This window comes from Carettochelys insculpta, chromosome 2 (genome assembly GCF_033958435.1).
Source record: "Carettochelys insculpta isolate YL-2023 chromosome 2, ASM3395843v1, whole genome shotgun sequence".
Lineage (NCBI taxonomy): Eukaryota > Metazoa > Chordata > Testudines > Carettochelyidae > Carettochelys > Carettochelys insculpta.
In genome coordinates this window covers 52,591,961-52,613,178 of record NC_134138.1, presented here as the reverse complement: position 1 = coordinate 52,613,178, position 21,218 = coordinate 52,591,961, and the positions used below count along the sequence as shown (strand labels likewise).

Below are 21,218 nucleotides of genomic sequence, written 5' to 3'. Positions count from 1 at the left end.
GATTTTCATTTGAGAGAAAAGTAGTACTTGCTACTCACAGTGGAGTGCAGAAATTTTACTTTTTATTCTAGAAAACTTTTGGCAAAGTTTGATCTGAGAGGTTAATGTTAAATTGCAGAGGTATATAAGGTGATACAGTAGAACATTTTTTTTTTTTTTGCAAAATGTGCAGGACACAAAGACCAGCCATAAATTCTTCAAGCCAGAAGCATTACTGGAGGGTTACCAAACGGATTAATATTAGGGTCTGCTTTTGTATTGCTTTTATGATTATTGACTTGGATGGCAGAGCAGAATGATATTTCAGTTGTGGAATGAGGCCCTCTGATTTAAAATTTGGGATTACAAAGAGGAAGAATGTTAATAAACACACATACACATAATTTGCATTTAAAACCCTAAACTAAGAAATGAAAAATGTGAATAAAGATAAAATATTTTGAAAATTCCTGTTAGGCACTGAGGAGCTTCAGTTCTCATAGGCCAGGTCTACATGGGCAGCCTCTGTCAACAAAGGTCACTGTTGACAGAGATACCTAGGCCATACCTGTGTTGACAGATTGCATTTACACACAAAGCAGATCGAAAGAGCAAGCCACTCTGTTGACAGAGAACAGCCAGACTGCTCTGCCCTTTCTCAACAGAATGGCTGACTGGAAGCTCTGCAAACAAGACTTCCCGAGGAACCAGAAGCCCTCTCTGAAGACAGAAATGTCTACATGGGCACTGTGTCGACAAAACACTGTCAGACGCATTATACCTGATCAGGAACAGGGATAACCTGCTGACTGAGCAGCTGAGTTTTGTCAACAAACTCTCAAGAAAATGCTTTAACCATGTAGACGCTCAGCAAGTTTTGTTGACAAAAGTCCAGTTTTGTCAATAGAAGCTGCCCATGTACAGGTGGCCATAGACTACAATACTTAGCAAAAACAGCCAGAGTTACTTATTCACTGGAACAACTCACTGATGATGTCACATGAAGTCTTTAAATCAAAAACGGATGGCTTTCAAAAAAAACACTCAACTAGAAAATATGGGATTGCTAAATGAATTATGGGGTAAAGTTCTATGGTTTGTGTTATGCAGGAGGCCACAGTAGATGATCATAAAGATTTATTCTGGTCTTAAAATCTGTGCCAGAATTTTAAAATACTTTAATCCCAGGTAACATTCTGTACCATGGTAGATTCCCATAATTGAGAAAAGATTATGATAAATTTTTAGAGGTCTAAATAAAATTTCTTCTTGGCTGACTATTTTATGGACCACACTCTGTGTACACAACACATTTTTTGGCTGATGCCACCAGAGCAGGTACATAATTTTGCATAAGATATTTTATTTGCGAAGCCAAGGTCATCTTTGATAAGTATATAGCACATCCTGTAAACTGCAAGTCAAGTGGGGAGTTTCACTTTAACATACACACTCCCATGCCTCTTACTGTGTGGGCATGAGACGGCCGTATCACTGACTCACCAAAATGTAATCAATTTTTTTATGTTTTTGAACAGACTTGGAAGCACCTGCATTCATAGCTACTCCCTCCCTCAGATTACCTAATTTACATATTTAAATTAGAGCTCCCAATTCCATTAGCCAGTGTCTGCATTCAAAGTGACTTTTCCTGAGAATTTGCCAGGAGGGTTGAAAGGTGCAGTTAAAGGGGACAAAAGCGGATAATTTCATGCTGCAAGCTTCCAAGAGCATTCTATTTAAATGCAGACACTTTAAATTGAAGAAATGTATTCAGTGCTTTTGCAGCATGTGAGCAGTTACTTCAGGGACACCAAAATAAATATTTTATATGACATATCAACATCAGGACAATGCGCAATGCACGTTTACAAAATAGTATCTTACAAATATCTGTTCTCTTTTAATAAAATGCTCAGTGATATCACAGAATGGTTTGCTTATTTTTTCTGTACCTGTAAGTGATATGTTTGTGTTGCCACTTCTGTCCCGTTAATGCATATCGTTTTCGCCGAACATTAAATCTAGAGATCCCTCTTCTCTGGTCAGGCACACCACATCGAGGCTTCTTCATCCAACTGCAAAAATCATTATGGCACAGTTAAAGTATCTGTTTAGCCACATTCCAGCCAGAAAACAAGTTTCAACAGACTTCTCCAACAGATGGCAGTATCAACACCTCTTAATAATTACATTATTCACTCATATTTACTCACAATAATTATCACATATATGAAAAGTTATATGGCTAAAGATTGTTTTTGTCAGTGGTGGAAGAACAACCCTGGCATCAGAGCTGCACCACTTTCCATGTCATTCAAATATAAATTCATCTCCCCGTTATTTTTACATTTTTCCTTCCCTGAAATAACTGCGTAATAGGACTGTGGAAGTTCTCATATCGCAAAGTCTTTTAGCATGAATAATTTATTCTGACTCAGATGAGGTAACCAAAGATCTGTATTATAGATTATTGATTATAGCAGAGGTTTAAATATTTACATGAAAATTTAAAGTCTTGATTCTTTAATCATAAATTTAATTTCAGATTCTTTCTTTTCTGTCAGAGTCTCTTTATGTTTGGACAAACCCAACTTCCTTTCATCAACTGGTCCACTCCAAAAACATAAAGGGATTTTATCCAAGACTCTGAAACTGTTAAAAGTAATTATCTCATTGAGCTTCCTATGAACTATTTGACCACTTTACCGCCCCTCTCTAAGTGGAAGAGTAACAACTCTAAACAGTAACTGTGGCCTCTGAAACGCAAGAATTTGACTGAGTGTGCTGCATATCATTAATTCAAAGGTTCTGCTCCACTTTTTTATGTTCTATAAGACTTCAGCAAGCTAGTTCCAATTGTTGAAAAATGGAAAGCAACATAAAAGCATTTGAAGAAGCCTAGCTGTTTCTGCAGAAGGTGTTTACATGGAAAGGGGGGTTTCAAATATTTTAAGTTTTAAGAAGTGTATGTCAATGTTATAATGATCTGGCTTAATGACCTGATTTAGGTGTCCATGAGAAAGTACCAGATTTTGATAATCATGCTCCAGTTGAATGAATGCTTTCTCAGTTGTGGAGTAGTAGTTTATTTACAGCAAGTAAAAGTATCAGAATCCAGACCACAGAGATTACACAATGGAACTGAACACTCACAAAGTAATTCATTGCCCAATGCTACCACATGCAACAAGGCATTTATTTTCTAAGTAGAAAATGTTCTGTGTGAACCTTCTATTCCATACACTTGATTTCAGTTAAGCCAAATAATTAATGAGATAGATGCTGTAGGGGTTTTGTTGCTGTTGTTGCTGCTGTTGTCTGGGTTTTTTTGTTTTGTTTTTGTTTTTCCTGCTGTTTTCTCTTACCACTGTCTTTACCATAAAATTATGGAAAATCTATATTTTGGTTAGCTTGGAAAACTGATTTTCATTTCAGACAAGAGTTTAACCAGGTGTTCCATGAATGGCCTTTATCTGTAAACAGTGTATACTATATATATACATATATAAGGAATGTGCCAGCAGGAGCTCAATACTGTTGAAGGGTTTGGGGAATCTGTCCTTTAGAGATCATTTGCATGAAAATGCAAAGGTGTGCATGTGTAATGATTTGTAAACAAAGCCTGATGTGAGCAGGTGCAGCAATGAAGCTTTGTCTATTGTAAACAACCTGTTGTTGTAAAGTCACAGTTTATGCTATCATCCAGTGTAAGAATTGTGGAGTCTCACCAATGCTTGAAGTTTTGTGGGCGTACAGGGCAGTCATCGCTACTGTATACGATATGGATTGAAGAGGGCTTCCTCCCTCAAAGCATTGTCATGGGAGAAGAGGGGAGGGATAGTGGTTGAACCAGTTGACTGAAAGCGTTTTGGATATACAGCTCTAAGACTGATTTGACTAGTCCTCCCACCACTGTTCAAAGGTAGACCTTAAGGATAGGTCTATAGCTATTCTGTGAGAATCCACCTTGATGGATACTGAGATGCTGTGGCTAGGCCCAGAGCAGAATGCTGCTATCAGCTGAAATCACTGTTAGCTGAAGCTATGAAGAGCTGGAGTCACAGGGTTTTACCTACAGCTAACACCTACATGACAGCAGTGAACAGATGGCAGGAGAAGCAGCAGATGGTTGGCAGGCCCAATTGGCGGATGACTGGCAGGAGGAGCAGTGGGCCGCCAGCAGGCATGACAGGTGGATGGCCGATAAGAGAAGCAGCAGGCAGCTGGCAGGTGCGACTGGCGGATGGCCGGTAGGAGAAACAACAGGCGGCCGGCAGGTGTGGCTGGCAGGAGCAACTGGTGGATGGCTGGTGAGGCAGCTGGCAGGGGCAAGCAGAACCCCAGACCAGTGCAAAGTTGGCATTGCCTCATGTTCAGTGAGGGAATGCATCAGGGTAATGTGTCAGGGCCTGCATGGACTGGACAGAGTTGTAAGTGGGTCATTTGAAGAGTGGTGCGGAGAAAGCTTGTGTGTGTGGATTGGCTGGTGAGCCTGAGAAGCAAAGGACACTGTTCAATCCATTTGAGCTGGGACAGTTACTTGAGGATTGGTTATGAACTCTGCATGTGGTATTTTCCCAAGCTAATGCGATATGACTTTTCTGCCTCTTTCATTAAAAGTTTATTTTCTACACTCAGATTCTGTGTTTGCGAGTGGGGAAGCATTACCTCTCTGAGGTGCCCAAGGGTGTGTGAATTTCCAAGGCTACTGGGTGGGGGCTCGAGCTGGTTCTATGTAAGATGGATGAAAAGGAACCCCTAGATGTTGAACCCAGCCCCGCTTGCTGCCAACTCCTTCCGGCAGAAAGGTTACAGATATATAAATATACATGTTTCATTCCCCACTCTGGCTCACAAAATTCACCTTACCCATCATATGATTACATTTTAATTTATATTTACTGTATCAGTCCCCAATACACACAGATAAAAAGCAGACTTTTATTCCGCCTATAAAAGCTCTCTGTCCTGTACAACAGAGAGATAAGGAGAAGTCTTTGGGTTTGTCACAATGGAAACAGTGCATGCTGTTGTGATAGCAAAGCACTTTTATAGATGTGTTTCAATGAAACCCATGAGTACTAAAGAAAATTCATCTTGTCATACAGACTACAGATAGCTTTAACAGTGCTAGGCTATGTTTACACTTGCCCATTTCTTCAAAGGGGGCATGGTAATCAGGGTGATGGTATATTACTAATTAAGTGCTGCAATGCATATGCAGCACTTCATTAGGCAAATTCTCCACCATGGCAACTTTTAAGTGTCAAACTTCGAAGTGTCCACACTACTTCAAAATGCCTTTACTCCCTATTATTTAGGTGACTACATGTGAATCAAGTTGCATAACTTTAGGCACCCAAGTTGGAAATATTTAGCTGTCATGCTTTTCACCAAATAACGGAGACCTGTCCATATCATTAGTATATATTGCTTGATGTGTACAGACATTTCCTGTAAGACACTGTTCTTCAACCATGGGAGTATGTGCAAAGTCTACTCGCAGAAGTGAGGGTTGCTGGGTCAGGTCAATCTTTCCCAAGACCTTGACTGATGATGTCGAAATAAGGCAAAGCAGTCCCTTGGGTGGTGTAGGGCCCAGAGTGTAAATGACAAATACAACACTTTCAGGACTGATCCTTCACTTGTGGGGCCAAAAGTCAGATTGGCCTGTGTGGCCCCTGAAACGGGGGGCCAGATATGTTACCCCAATTCACCACCTCCTAGGGACAGTTCAGACTATAGTAGCCAACACTTTCAAATTGGTTGCCATATTTAAACCATATTTAGACACTTAAATAATAGCCTCATTTTCAGAGGTCGATATCACCATCTATTTAGATGCCTAAATGTGACTTTAGGAGCTTAACTTCATGCAAACAAGCCCAAAGCTTTGGTCATCATCTTCAAAACTTACTATTATAGATACATTTTATAATAAAAATAATTCATTTTTAAAACCTAACTACAGATTCATGTTTTTCATGTAAAGCAGTTGATTGTCATAAATATTTTGAGAAGATTTCTGTAGCCTCTGTGAAGATAGTTATACTATCTACAATTCTTTACTTTTTCCCCACCTGCTAAACTATTCTTCTGCATTACAGCTGGTTTCACATGTCTTTAAACAACCTGGATTACACAAAGCAGACGTCAGTAATGTGCAGGGATATATTATAACTGCCAGCTAAAATTTGTTATAATAAAACAACAATAGATTAACAGATTCACATTACAGTTACAGCAGTGAAAATAAAGGGGAGCACCACTATTCTCAATTGAATTACCTTGGAATTACATCTGAGTAAATGAGATTAAAAATTTGGTCAGAGTTTTGCAATTTTTTTATGTATACAATGTCAGTAAAATGCACTGAAGAGATGTTAAATCAACATGCAGTTGCCATGCACTTAAATTACAGGATATATTTACAATATGTTAAGGAAAAACACACACAGACACATTGTATAAAGCAGACATATAAATAACAGAAGACAAGGTCTCTCACCTTAACGTGATATCACTACATCAAATGAAAGAAGCAAGGAATAAAGCAAAAAACACAAAACTATTATATTTTTGTTAGATACTCTGTACAGAAAAATTCAGGCTCCGGTACATATTAAGAAATCACTTCAAAACATAGTATTTTAAAGGTGTTGTTTTTAAACTAATTGAATTAATCCTTAATGAAAAGATGTCCAATTTTATAATAGTCACTTAGTTGTTGGAGATCAGTGTTTAACAATAAGGTTGGCTCAACTGCAAAGACAGAGGCCTGGTAAACGTTATATATTGGAAAATGGATCCTCAAAGCTATTATTGGAATGAGCTCTGAAGTTATGTTAAAGTTTCAATATTCTTGTGGAGAATTTCGTTAGCATTTTAAAAGACATTATACTCAAGAGGGAGTTAGTATAAAAGTCAAGACCAACTGACAGCCAATGGCATTCAAATGTCAACATTCTGTCATTTTATTTCAGGTTTTTACAATCTAAATAATTTTTCAAATTCCCAAATACCACGATTTATTACATCTTTTTAAAAATAATTACTCTGATGTAAGCTTTTAAAATGGCATAAATCTGTCAAATACATATGCTTATCTGCTTTTAATTTGGAGTGGCCAAATTATGACCTACATAAGCATACCATGTACTCAACCATTAACCCTACATGAAAGTGTGAAGTATAGCCCACACAGACTATAAATCCCACTCTGATTCAAACAGGGGTCTTTGATCATCACATGTGGGCTCTATAGACTCATATCAAATCATATCTCTGTCTTAAACCTGAGAGAAGCTGCAATCTTCTTCTTTTAGTGCACACTAAAGGTCGGACTCCTTGCAAACTGACAGCATTTCCTTCAACACAGCTGTTTTTGGTACCTCAAAGTTTTCAGTGATTTCATAAATGTCCAGTGTCAGGAGTCCAAATGCAAATAAGTAACACGCATCCTTTTAATCACAAGAGGAAATTCATATTACAAACACTTTGGCTATGATTACAGTAGCAAGTTTTGCTGGCAAAACCCTGTCTTCGTCAACAAAATATGTGAAGCGTGCACACACAAAATGGGATTTGTCAACAGTATCTCAACAAAACATAGCACTTCTGTCAACAAAAAAAGTTGTGTAAACGCACAGGGTGGGAGGAGGGGTGGTGGGCTTCTCTCAACAGACAGGGCATCCACAACAGTGGGCAGCCCTGTCTGCTGTGCTTCCGCGTGTCTGTTTTGTTGAGAGAGCAGCCACATTGTCTGGCTGCTCTGTCAACAGAGCGGAGCACTCTCCCGATTTGCTTTTGTGTGTGGCAGCACTCTTTATGGCATACAAGTTCCTCTTGTATTAACAACTCTATCCTCATATTGATTGCAGGGAAGCTTCACCTGGATAACTCCAATGATAGTGGTTACATTTGAGTATTTTTGGGTATACCACAATCCCCATATGTATTATTAGGAGAACTGACAGCTATAAAGCATATTGACCCATGCACTTCTGGTCAATCTGGAAACAGTATAAATTGACAAAAACAGAAGAGAACTTTCAATAATAAAATACTTCCTCAAGCAACAAAAGGGGAACCACTTGGTTTATGAAAACAGAGGCTTTCTAGGAATGTCTTTTCCCTTACTTCATTATTTACGCTTATATTGTATCTGTAGAAACCGCATGTGTAACAGGCCTTCTAGAGCACGGTTTTAAGTGAATTCTGCATCTAAGCAAGGTGCCAAATTGATAGAGTTTGTTACTGAAGTCTTTTCTCTGGGGGCACACCAGATACTGCACACCAAATTCTGCTCTCAGTCAATCCATGTAAACAGTGAGGAACTCCACTGAAGTCCATGAAGTTACACCAAGGTGGATCCAGAGTACATGAGAGACAAATATGACCCAATCTATATTCAGAGAACCCCCAGATTTCATATAATTCCTACCTAACTTTATAAATGTAGAGAGACTTGTGCTGAATACATCCATGATTATTATTCAAACTAAACAGAGCACTCAAAAAACTGTGCTTTACCAGTAGTGGTGGTCAGCAACTTCTTGAGTAAACTTTGAGGTGGAAAATGCCCATTTGTCAAAACTAAAATTTTCACACACAAAGATAATTTTGAACCTGGACCTTACATGACCAAAGTGAGTTCACTAATCACCAAGCTGTAAAATTGATCATCTCATTTGCACAAAGTGGTCCAGTTTAAACAGGAGAAATCCAGAAAGGATCAGTCTATGACCTAAGGACTAGAACAGCATTAACTGAGTCAAGTCCGTGATCCAAAAGAGACACAGCAAGGTTTAAACCAGGTCTGCTACTAATAAGTGCCCTAACCACTGGACTATCATTTGCCAACTTGGGGAAAGTTCCCTTCTCTCTCTCTCTCTCTCTCTCTCCCTCTCTCATATTTTTATGGACAGTTTTGAAAGGCTGCTTTTTTGTTTGTTTGTTTGTTTGTTTGTTTGTTTTTGTTCCCCTCCCTCTTCATAGGGAACGAAAACAAATTTCAAAACTTCAAAAATGTTCACTAATGGAATTCTAGTTTCCTGGGCAGTTCTATTATCAATGACAGAGGACATGGAGAAGTGGAACTATGCCATATCCTAATAGTTGCCACAGAAACAGGCTTGTAGAGAGCTGAAAAGAGCATTACTAGAAGCATGCTCACGATTTGACTAAAAAAAAAAACAAAACAAAAATAAAGCAAAATACATATCACAGAAAATTTCTCTCATGAACTTTGTTAAGGCTATTTAAGATAAGAAAGGACTTAAGCATCAATATTTTCCAGAAAGAAACAGAGGAATGATACGGACCTTTTGTTAAAGAATAAACAACTTTAGCTACCAACACAAGAAGGGAATAAAACTGGGAGAGAGTTGTGAAGAGCCACATCACATACAGTCAACGAAAAAAAAAATCATTGGCAATTTAAGGATCCCACTGACAGTTAGCTTGTTTTATATCTTCAGTGTTGCCTCCTTTTACCCTTTATTTTCTTCCCACTAACCTCAAGGGCTTTGCTGTGGCATTACATTATTTTCCAGGAGATTATTTAAAATCCATTAGTCAATGAAAATCTTTCCATTAACTTTATCAGTCTTTGGATCAGACCCTTAGTCAGGAAGCACGGTGAGAGTCCTCTTCCCTCATTGTGAGAAACAGAGCGGGTCTGTGGAGCTGGACGTCAGATGTTCCGTTTCATACTAGGGATGAGTAAATTGCCCCTATAATAGCTCATATGCCCAGTAAGACATGGTAACAGAGACCACTTTCCAGGCTTTCATCTCAGAAAACATACATGGCTAGTCCTCATATATCAGAGGGGTAGCCACGTTAGTCTGAATCCTCAAAAACAATGAGAAGTCCTGTGGCATCTTATAAAGTAACAGATTTTTTGGAGCATAAGCTTTCCTGCATGTGTTTGATTAAGTGGATCTTTGCCCACGACAGTTTATGCTTCAAAATATCTGTCAGTCTATAAGGTGCCACAGTGATCCTCTCTCTTTTCTTTTTTCATGTCAACTACTATGTCAATTACTAAAACAAACCACCATTTTTTAACTAACACCTCAAAACTTCTGCTCCTTATCACTTCTAATAACAATGTAGAAGCAGCAGAGGACACAGAGAGGTGGAACTCCACCATATGCTAATTGTTTCCACAGCAACTAGCTTGTAGAGAGTTCCTGAAAAGAGTGTTATTAGAAGCATGCTCATGATCTGACTTAAAAAAATTACAGAACATTTCTTTCATGACCTTTGTTAAGCATTGCATTCTATTTATATATCTGTGAACTTTAAAACTGTCAATGGGGCATGCAATTCTGACTGTAGCACTTATTCAAGACACTTGTGTTTTAATTAATACAGTTTTAGTACAAAAGTGCATCAGATAACTGCAGATAGGTACTTTTTTTGCTCTAACTTGTTAGAAGAGACTTTTGTTGATTTATTTCAGGGACATGCAAATGTAGAAAAATGATCAAATGCATTAACTTTTCATAATATAATTTGTATGAAATATTGCCTTAGGTTGTTAATATATGGATGCTGTGGTAGAAAACAATAATGCAAACTCCAAACAATGTTCTTACTGGAGTTATCAATATTATTATGTTTTTGTTTATAAAACTCCTCGCTTTTTGCATAGCTTTATTATAATTTCTTTCTTTTCTATCCTCAGCCCCCAAACTCTATCTATAAAATAGTTATCATGCTTCTCAAGCTGCCTGATAAAGAAATTCCAAAATACACCATGAAGGCCATTATGGAAATATTATGTAAGAAGGGACAGGTAAAGACCTGTAATATTTTTATATGCCAAAATATTTCTTAAGAGAGATTTTGTTTCATACAAAAACAAAGTCCTCTCAGGAGATTTTTGAAGATATTGTTTCTGCATAATATTTCTCTTATATATTTCTAGCTGAAACCAAAAGTTGCTCCCTATCAAGCAACTGCATTGATATCTTTCAGTTGTTTGTCCTCTGATAACTAATCAGTATTCTGCAATCTATTCTCTATGCCTGGGAAATAAGCAGATAAATCCCTGTGCAACAAGATCAGAACAAACTTCATTTCTACTAGATCCTTACTGCGGGTGTTCTTTTTTTTTCTGTTTTGTTTTGTTTGTTTGTTTGCTTGTTCGTTTGTTTCGTTTTTGTTTTTGTTTTGTGGTAATCTGAGTGACATCTGTTTGGTCCCAAGTTTTTATTACGAACCTTACTATCCACAAAGAAGAAATGTTAGATCATCGGCTATTTCTAGCTGGAATGGAACGTGTTTCCTCTCTCAAGGTCACACTGTTCCAAAATGTTACAGTAATTAAATATTTCAAAAAATTAATTATGTCACACAGGTGGAGTTCACATTGATTTCAACAGTCAAATGGATCTGAGGCCCAGCTTTTGCCTAGTGTGTATGCCCCTCCAGGTCCACTGATGGCAAGAGCAAAGAGGGCAATTGCTTCAGGACCCAGCAATTCAAAAAGGCCTGGGGTTCCCAGCCACCACCACTACTACTATCCCTGGCCCATGTGAATTGCTGCCAGAGCCTTGTTGGTGTGCTCTGGATTTCTCTGATGGCTGCCTTGTAGTGGGGAGGGTAGCACGGCATGGCCCAGGCATCACTGAGGGCTGCTACACCCAGCCCCAACCTGTCTAGGGGCACAGAGCTGCTCCCCCTCCCTGCTACATTGCCCTGGACCCCAGTGAGTCAACAGCTTCCCTGTGCCTTTCTGTCAGTATAAATGTCCAATGGACCTTGAAATTATGCTCATACAACCTAACTGAAGTCAGAGAACTGTCAGTGTGTAAATGAATGGAGAAGTCACTCCAAGGGTCTTGCATGCGCCTAGAAGAAGAGGACACTATTCCAGAGTACTCACGTATGAACAAGCACATCATGCTCCACTACCTACACTGAGGAATAGTAACAGAGAGGTAGCTGTGTTAGTCTGCGTCTTAACTAAACAAACCAGCAGTCATATAGCACTTTAAAGACCAACAGAATAATTTATTAGGTGATGAGCTTTCCTTGGGCAAAATCTCCACTATCTCCAGATCGGAAGAAGTGGGTCTGCCCCCCCGAAAGCTATTCATCTAATACATTATTTTGTTAGCCTTTAAAGTGCTACATGACCACTGTTTTTTTTCACGCTGAGGAAGACGGACTATCAAGTACACAGGAGAACAGAAAGCAAAGTACTAGAATTGCTGTTCAAAACAAGTTTACTTCTATCTCATGTGGCACAGAATTGGACAGACTTGCCATATTTCTGGCTAACAGGTCCACTTTAATTTAGCTTGCTCTCTATCTGCTGCTCAACATCCAATAGTAGAGAATGGCTCCCCTGGTTTGCCACTTCCCATCCTTCCTTTTCTGCCAACTCACAATAGATTATTTGCCTTCCAGCAAACTATACGGCTCCTCAAACAACCACTAATATAGCTTTTAAAAAACCCACAGTAGGCGCAAATCTGCATTTTCCCTGTAAAGCTCAATCATTTTAGCTCTGCAAATAACACAATCAGTAATCACCACTCTCACTGAATTGGAAACATGCTTCTGAGCCTGGCTTTCTCACAAAGGAGCAAGCACTTTCTATTTCTCTTCCTGCTGCATTATCTGTTACAAGGTCTTTTAAATTCCTAAGTCTAGGGACAGCTGACCCACTCACCTCCCCTTAGGGCTGCCCTAAAAACTGCTTCGCTTTACTGCTTGTCAGTGCAATAATGCATGCACTAGTGGAATACAATGATTTTTCCAGCCCTTAGTTGGCATCAGCAGTTTAGGAAGGGTCTTTCCCAAAGTGCTATGTGATTGAAAAATCATTCCTGTCATCTCTTTTACCATGAAAGAATAACAACAAATGCCACATGAGGGTAGTGGGGACTTGGCTCAGGGACCAAGTGAGAAGAATTCTTTTCTGAAAGCTTTTTGCTAATTTTAGAATAGGTGTATGGAACCATTTGCATGTAATAAGCAGTGAGTACATTGCCATGGTGGTATATTTTTTTCTCTTTCGATATTCAAGCAAAATAACTGGCCTAAAATAAGAAATAAAGTCCACGTTAACTTTCAGAGAAAAGGCAAACAAGCAGTTCTGTTTGTTACAAGGTTCCAGGTTTGTTTTCTTAGCTATGCATTACATTATTGTTATTATTATTATTATTATTATTTGACTTTGCTTCATGCCTTTGTACAAGAATTTCAATCATGATGTTACACCATGTTAGGCTGTGTACACGGATATTAAATCAATAATGGCAGTGAAATTGCACATTGGAGGCTACACGCCACTATCATTTCAGAGAGCTTGCAAAACTAACAGATCTAGTTTTTATTAAAGCAATCATGTATGTTTATATCACTGGAGACTAATAAATGAATGGATCAGTAGACAGCCTGAAAGACTTTTGCACTGAGGAAGGAAGAGGAATCTTTCCTGAAGATTTTCACCAAAGGCAGTATCCTTGAAACACTTACGTGTATCAGTATACTTTTTCTGGCATTTTTCTTATTCACTATGAGCTGGCTTTTGTTTCTCATTCTGTATTATCTATTAGTCATTCCCACAATTAACCTTCCAATCCTTTCCTTTTAATCACACTTCAAAAGCAGAGAGAAAGGAAGGACTGATAGCAGAAAGTCTCCAATTGGCCAGTATGAAACAGAGCAGGAAAAAAAAGACATTTTCCACTGCCCAGCTGAAATTGTTCCACTCTTTGAATATCCCAGTCATTGCAGTTCATGTGCTTTCAAATTCCTACAGTCCTACTTTATTTTGTTGAAATACAGAAGTTGAAAGCGCTTCAGTGCCATTTACTTACTCAATTGTGTTCCTGTCCACTTTTCCTGTTATATTAATGCCATAGAACTGCTGCATGGCAGCTATAGCTGATTGCATGGTCTCTGCAGAGCGCAACACCGACATTCTGGGGTCAGTTGGTGGAAGATAGCCATACTTTTGTAACCATACCTGCAATGACAAGTACAGTTCCTATTACATAGAAATTACAGTTAAGTAAACTATTCCCTAATAGTTATAGTTCATATCACATCTGACGAAACTTTTAGTTTACCAAACATAAATCATATTATTTTGTAGAGAAGAAATTTGGGGGGGGGGCTTTTATTTCACCAACTTTGCTAGGGGTTCTGCTGTTCTCAGACCAAGTGCAGTTTATATCCTTGAACCAGATCTCATTAGTATCTGCAAGCACCTGCTTAAACTCCTTCAAGTATTTATTTATTTCAAGCAAGAATTTAAGCACTTTTCTCTGGCTCTGGGCACTTCTAACATGTTTTTTAAAGCAGACAAACTGTAAACCCACCATATGTATGCCAAACATAATTAACCATCCATGTGGTGCATTATAATATTTGCCTAAAATACCACAACAATACATTCATAATAGCTCTCTGACACAGTGACAATGGTCTTATTTCCTTCTCTAGCAACCATGAAGAATAAGAGTTTGAAACATACACAGAAGGTTAACGAGTCCTTACTCTCACTGGCAAAAGGGTGAGAAGGAGGGGCATGAGCATGTAGCAGAGCCAATCCCTGTTCACAGTGAAAAATCTGCCAACAGCCTCTTTCTTTGTAAATCAACATGCATCTATCTCAGGTGCTTATGTGACAATGGCTACGTCTACACGTGAAGCCTACATCGAAGTAGCCTATTTCGATGTGGCGACATCGAAATAGGCTATTTCGATGAATAACGTCTACACGTCGTCCAGGGCTGGCAACGTCGATGTTCAACATCGACGTTGCGCAGCACCACATCGAAATAGGCGCAGCGAGGGAACGTCTACACGCCACAGTAGCACGCATCGAAATAAGGGTGCCAGGCACAGCTGCAGACAGGGTCACACGGTGGACTCAACAGCCAGCTGCTCCCTTAAAGGGCCCCTCCCAGACACACTTGCACTAAACACCACAAGATCCACAGAGCCGACAACGAGTTGCAGACCCTGTGCATGCAGCATGAATCCCCCGCTGCAGCAGCAGCAGCCAGAAGCCCTGGGCTAAGGGCTGCTGCACACGGTGACCATAGAGCCCCGCATGGGCTGGAGAGACAGCGCCTCTCAACCCCCCAGCTGATGGCTGCCATGGAGGACCCCACAATTTCGACGTTGCGGGACGCGGATCGTCTACACGGTCCCTACTTCGACGTTGAATGTCGAAGTAGGGCGCTATTCCGATCCCCTCATGAGGTTAGCGACTTCGACGTCTCGCCGCCTAACGTCGAAGTTAACTTCGAAATAGCGCCCGACGCATGTAGCCACAACGGGCGCTATTTTGAAGTTAGTGCCGCTACTTCGAAGTAGCATGCACGTGTAGACACAGCTAATATCGTACAGGATTAGAGGTGATTATTCTATAGTTGAGGTGACAAAACTACACCCTGTGGCACCCTGAGTGAAATAAAACACTTTGGACACAGAGGGAAGAACTATCACTTATAACCTCTTGCACAAGCAACCACACTAGAACAGCTCCAGCCACCCTTGCAGGGAGCACAGATATGTCAGCAACACTTTGTGTCAAATGAATCAATGAAAGAGGTATATCCACACCTCTTCAGTCCCATTTAGCCTCATGCTAGACCGTATGCCCAGCTGGATAAACATTTACCATTGAAGGTCCTACTGTATCAGTCATCCAAGTCTTGGTAATACCTGCTAAGTTGAAAGCCTTACCATTGATCAAATCATTGGCGGTGATGACTACACTAACCATTGACCACAAATGTTACCTACTAGGTTACTGTTAGCATAAGCCCTGCCTGCTGCTGCCGCAACATACCATCCCCAAGAACAAACGTGGCCCAGTTTAATAGCAAGGTTCTACGAAATTGCTGCAACGATAGGTCCCATTTGTCGCCAGCTTCCACCATTTGGGACAAAATTAATTTACTTCGTATACTTCTGCCCTCTGGGCACCTTCTGGTTGTTTGGGTCTTTGAATCTCAAGACTTCCCTGGAGTTTTTCAAATACTAAAAATCCCATCAGTTGTAATGCCCTCTACAGGAGGTCCACATCAGTTTTCATTCTCGGATTCCCCTCCCTACGCTGGGGCTGCAGGAGCAGTGTGAAATGCAAGGTACGGAGTCAGGAATTATAGTCTCCAGAGGAACAAAGGCAGAGTGGATGAGCTGTAAAAGGAACAGACACAGCTCCCCTAAGCAAAAAAATTTATGGTGCCACAACATAGATATTGAATAAGGCTATTGAATAGAATAAGGCTATTTTCTGAGATGACAGTAATCACCTCAGAACAGAGCAGGCCAGGAGAAGTACAGACTTGCAGAGAGTGAGAACTATGCAGGAAATAAAATAGAACAATTAACTAAAATGCAAAAGAAACTTCATTGATGCCTGAAATAGTACCAGCTTTTTCCTCTGGTATTCCAAGTATGGATCTGTACCCTGTGGAGCACAAACTGAGATGTGTTTTCCAGGCAGAGGCTTATCCGAGATGGCAAAAGCATGTTGTGGTGTTGTTGTCATTGTTACTGTTGTTGGTTTTTTTATTTTTATTTTTTGTTTGTTTGTTTCTTTTTGATTGCTGTGCAGGCTTCCCAGACAGCCTATCACTGATCCCTGCTAGGGCTGACCTCCTTCCAGCTCTGACACTGCTTCACTGCGTAACACGAGCAGCATTCTGAGCTGGGAGGGAGGGACACAGAGGAATTGACTTCACCAGAAGCTGAAGCTTCACTCCTCTCGATTAAGGAAGTAGTGAAGGGCAAGAGTGCAAGGGAGAGAAAGCAGGGCAGGCTGATATTCACCATGACAGAATGGGGGAAGAGTGGGAGAAGAAAAAACAACACCGTGGCAAAAGAGCGACTGAATACCTCCCAAGAGCAGGAACACACATGTGTAGATGGAAGGCTACCATGATCCTCCTTCAGTCTTCAGAACAATAGCAAGTAGGGGAAGCCAATGGCAGTGTGCGGGAAGGTCACCTGAATCACATCTGAAAAGCTGCAGGTTCAACTAAGCATTGAGGATTTGTCTCAAAGTTGATACAACAGCAGAATTTTTCAGATTGCCCCACTGCTGTCATACATATCAGTTTACACAAGGGAATATATATAGAGAGGGCAACAAACATAGGAATTGATGGTTCCCATTTCACTTCTACAGTTCCCACACTCTGGCAGGAGAGGAAAATTTTAATAACTAACTCAAAAGCTAGTAGGTTGTGAGTTCCTGATAATTATTATATGCATAAATCCTCATTTAAAATTTAGCAGAAGGGACTCCAGTGGCTCAGAGGCTCCTAAATCTCTTTTACAGAGAACATCCTATGGCTCTGCGCAAGAGTTTTAGATGTTGGTAACCATGGAGGAGATTTATGGAGGATGCATACAGAAGAAAGAAAGAAAGAAAGAAAGAAAGAAAGAAAATAAGGTAGCTGAAAAGGAGGGTAAACTGACACAATTCTGATTTATCTTTGTATTTTTTAAGACACATTGACAAAATTCCCCCCCCCCAGTAATAAAAGTATACGCATCCTCTGTTTTAATTTAGTGCAGGAGTGGTAACACAGTGGCGATAGGGCAGTGCATTTTCACAGCCCATCTTATACTCTAGGGAGCTCATATATCATGGACCAACAAAATACAGCAGCATAATCCTCACACACGTAATGGCTTGGGTTGCAATGAAAACTGCACCAACTTTGCTACCTAGTTAACAGTGACAAAGACTTTAATGTATTTCGCTCATTTATGAGATTAATACAGTAAGATGAATGTTATCTCAAATACAGTTTTCTAGCCAGGACTTTTGCATTATGGAGCAAACTGTACAAAACCAAAAAGGGTCTCCACTTAGCAGGTTACCAAAAAAAAAAACAAAAACATCACAGTGTAGCAACATGATTTTTGAAGTGTTTTAAGAACAGAGCATTGGGAGTGATGCATTTGTCATAAAAATAAATTAAAACAAATTATACAAAGTGCCTAAATGACTTAAGAGGCAATTCTTAGTTTCAAAAAGGAGCAACAAATTTTAGGTACCTGAGATCATTGAAAGTTAGTGAGATTTAGGCACCACATTGCCTATATCACTTCTGAAATTTGGACATAGGCTCCTAAGTCACTTATGCACTTTTCTGTGGGATGCCCCATGCTATGGGAAAATGTACACCAGTGGTGTTTCTTGAATTACATGACTGTCCTTCAACCATTATATAGGCTTCTTAAGGCTCCCCCAACAGTGCATGTTGTAAGTATATAATGGTGTACTGAAGTGCCTCGATTTATGTGAGGGTTGCATTTCCATGCACTCTCAAGTAACTCAAATTTCTGGTAAGTCAGGGTGACTTTTTACCCCTTCAAAATGAATGTTCTGCAGCCGGGAAAGCACCAGGAGTACCTGGAACTGCTTTAGAAAGGTAAGTTCTGGGGTTTGGATGGGGGTAGTTGGGGATAGTTAAGCTTGGCAGCGGGTTGGGGCCATGGGAGGGGGCAGGGGGTTTAAGACTGGGGTGGGTTAGGGCTGTGTGGGGGGTGTGAAATTGAGCTGGAGCTGTGCAGTGGGGGTGAGCTAGAGCCACACGTGTGGGTGGTGAGCTGGGCCATGGGGGGTTTGAACCATGGCCACATGTGGGGGATTTGAACCAGGGCGGGAGGCAGGGGGCTGAGGCAGAGCTGTGCATGAGGGCATGGTGAGCCAGAGCCATGCTCGGGTCATGAGAATGAGGGGTTTGAGCTGGAGCCATGAATGAGGGTTGATATGCCAGAACCAGGTGCAGGGGTGGGGGATGAGCTGGAGCCATGCAAGGGTGGTGACCAGGGCTGAGAGGCAGGGGGAGAGGGATTTCAAGTTGCACTTAACTCACATTCATGTGAGTTAAGCACAATTTGAAATTGGGCATTTTGAGAGTTTGCTGTGTTCTAATTACAGGCCTACCTACTGAAACAAACACTGACTTTTCAGGGACAAGCTGATGAGGCAGACCAGAAACATTTACAGAGAAAAGTGAAGGGTAATTTCCTCTCTGCTTCACCTCTCCCCCTATATTTCTGATTTCACCTATCCTATACTTCCTCTTTTTTATGCCCTGAGAAACAGCGGTAGTCTTTAAAAGAGTATGGAAATTTTGGGTGCCTTCTGCGGCATATCTATTCAATGTGCAGCGTCCCCAAATAACAGAATAAGAAGTCTTGAGGATGGGGGGAAACAGTAGATGTCCAATCTCCACTTCAGTAAGGCCTTAACTTTTTTACATGACCTTCTTATAAACCAACTAACAAAATACAGCCTAGGTGAGCTTACCACAAAATGAGTGCACTCCTGGATAGAAAAGTACTGAGAAAGTAACTATTTACAATTGAACTGGAAGTGTATATTGAGTAGGGTCTCATTGGTATCGTTCAATATCTTCATAAATGATTTGGCATGGAGAGAACACTTATAAAGTTTGTGGTTGACACCAAGCTGGAAGGTGTTACTAGTGTTTTGTGGGACCGAATTAGAATTCAATATCATCTTGATAAGCTAGGGAAATTAAAAAAGGATGAACTTCAATAAAGATAAATGCAAAGTATTCCACTTGGGAGGGAACACTCAACTGAACACATACTACTAAAGAAATCGCTTCCTAGGAAGGAATGCTGCAGAAAAGCAACTTAGGTCCCTAGTGGATCACAAATTAAATATAGATCAACAATGAAGCACTGCTGCCAAAAAAGCAACACCATTTTGGAAGGTATTAACGTGAGTGGTATAAGCAAGGCATGGGAAATAATCCTTCCACTCTATTCAAAAGTGATACTACGCCTATGCTGGAGTGTTATGTTCAAGTTTGGGCATAACACCTCAGAAAAGATGTGATCAAATGGGGGAAAAGTCCAATGAAGAGCAACAAAAACAACTGAAGTTCTAGAAAAATATTACCCATGAAGAAAGATTGAAAAACTTGTGTTTATATTTTCGAGAAGAGAAGACTTATTACAACAACCTAGTATGTAAAACTTGTTACAAAGAGGAAGGTGATGCATTGTTCTCCAACCTAAAGGACAGGATGTGGACTTAAAATTCAGCAAAGTAAATTTACATTAAGACAGTCAGCAAAGCTTCCTAACTGTGAAGGTGGTGAAATGCTTGAATAAATTATCTAGGAAGACTGCAGAATCTCTGTCACTGGAGCTTTTAAGAACAGACTAGACAAAATCCTGTCAGAGATGGTCTAGACCAGGGTAAGCAACCACTTCACAGGTGCAGTGCCAAAATCTGATCTTTTTGACCTCTGCCACTGATACTTTTTAAAGTCACTAGTAGTCCTACTTACAACAGCTTCATTAATAAATAAATAAAGATGCAGAGTTTTACCATTTAGGTGGTGGTTGCTAGCACTAGTTGGTCCTTTGTTACTCCACAGGAAGCTGGCTTTGAGCTAGCTTCCGGCTGTATGGGGAGTAGGGGTGGGGCTGAGCTCCCAGTTTGCATGCCAATGAAACAGCTTGTGTGTCACTCTTGGCACCCATGCTGGGTGTTGCTGACCCCTGGTCTAGATAATACCTAGAGCTGCCTCAGTGCAGAGGACTAGACTATCTGACCTGGCAAGGCACCTTCCAATCCTACATTTCCATGACATGACCCAAAGCTTGGTCCTGAAAGAAAATGTTTTTGGGACACATGATTCAATGATTCACAACAATAGTGGGTTTATTACTGACAAAAGAATGAGAACCTACTGCAAAAATTATTCAGGAAAATGCTCTCCACTCACTAACAGAAAACTCTGAAGAAGTCTGTCCTGAAGCCAAGCCCACGCAACCACCTCCAGACATGAAACTAACAGTTCTTGTAGCTGTAAACACTCCCTCATAAAGCATATGTTGAGAGATGTTATCCTCCTTATGGCTTGCTGGATTTTCTGTAGCCTCTTAGAAATAAGAACACTTTTATGAAAAGTATACTTAGTGGAAGAAACTGTCCAGATAAGTGTGATGCTGGGGGAAAAGGTGAAGAGAAACTCTTGAAACTTCAAGTACTAATTCCTAGAAAGCCTGCAGAATCCTCTTTATGCCTAATTGGATTAAATTCATAGAAAAGTCCTTAGACAGGGCAGAGTTCCATGTGCACAATTAATGGCATGCTTTTTTTGAGGGCTGCTGCAATACCTTTGTAATATTTCTTCAGATTTTCTGTGAGATGGCCAAACTACAGGCAACAGCTATTGTGCATAGTATTCCCAGGT

General features: G+C 40.2%; 1 protein-coding gene across 2 annotated transcripts in view; it reads right to left on the bottom strand.

The window, feature by feature from the left end:
• Window positions 1–21,218, bottom strand: part of MMP16 (matrix metallopeptidase 16) — a 286,894-nt gene that overhangs the window by 156,611 nt on the left and 109,065 nt on the right. Inside the window, exons 2-3 of one of the 2 annotated variants that reach the window (XM_074986986.1) lie at window positions 13,824–13,972; window positions 1,935–2,057 (exon numbers count right to left, since the gene is read on the bottom strand). In XM_074986986.1, the coding sequence (XP_074843087.1) occupies window positions 1,935–2,057; window positions 13,824–13,972 (272 nt within the window). The remainder of the gene's footprint in view (window positions 1–1,934; window positions 2,058–13,823; window positions 13,973–21,218) is intronic. The other variant, XM_074986987.1, reaches the window with a different exon arrangement.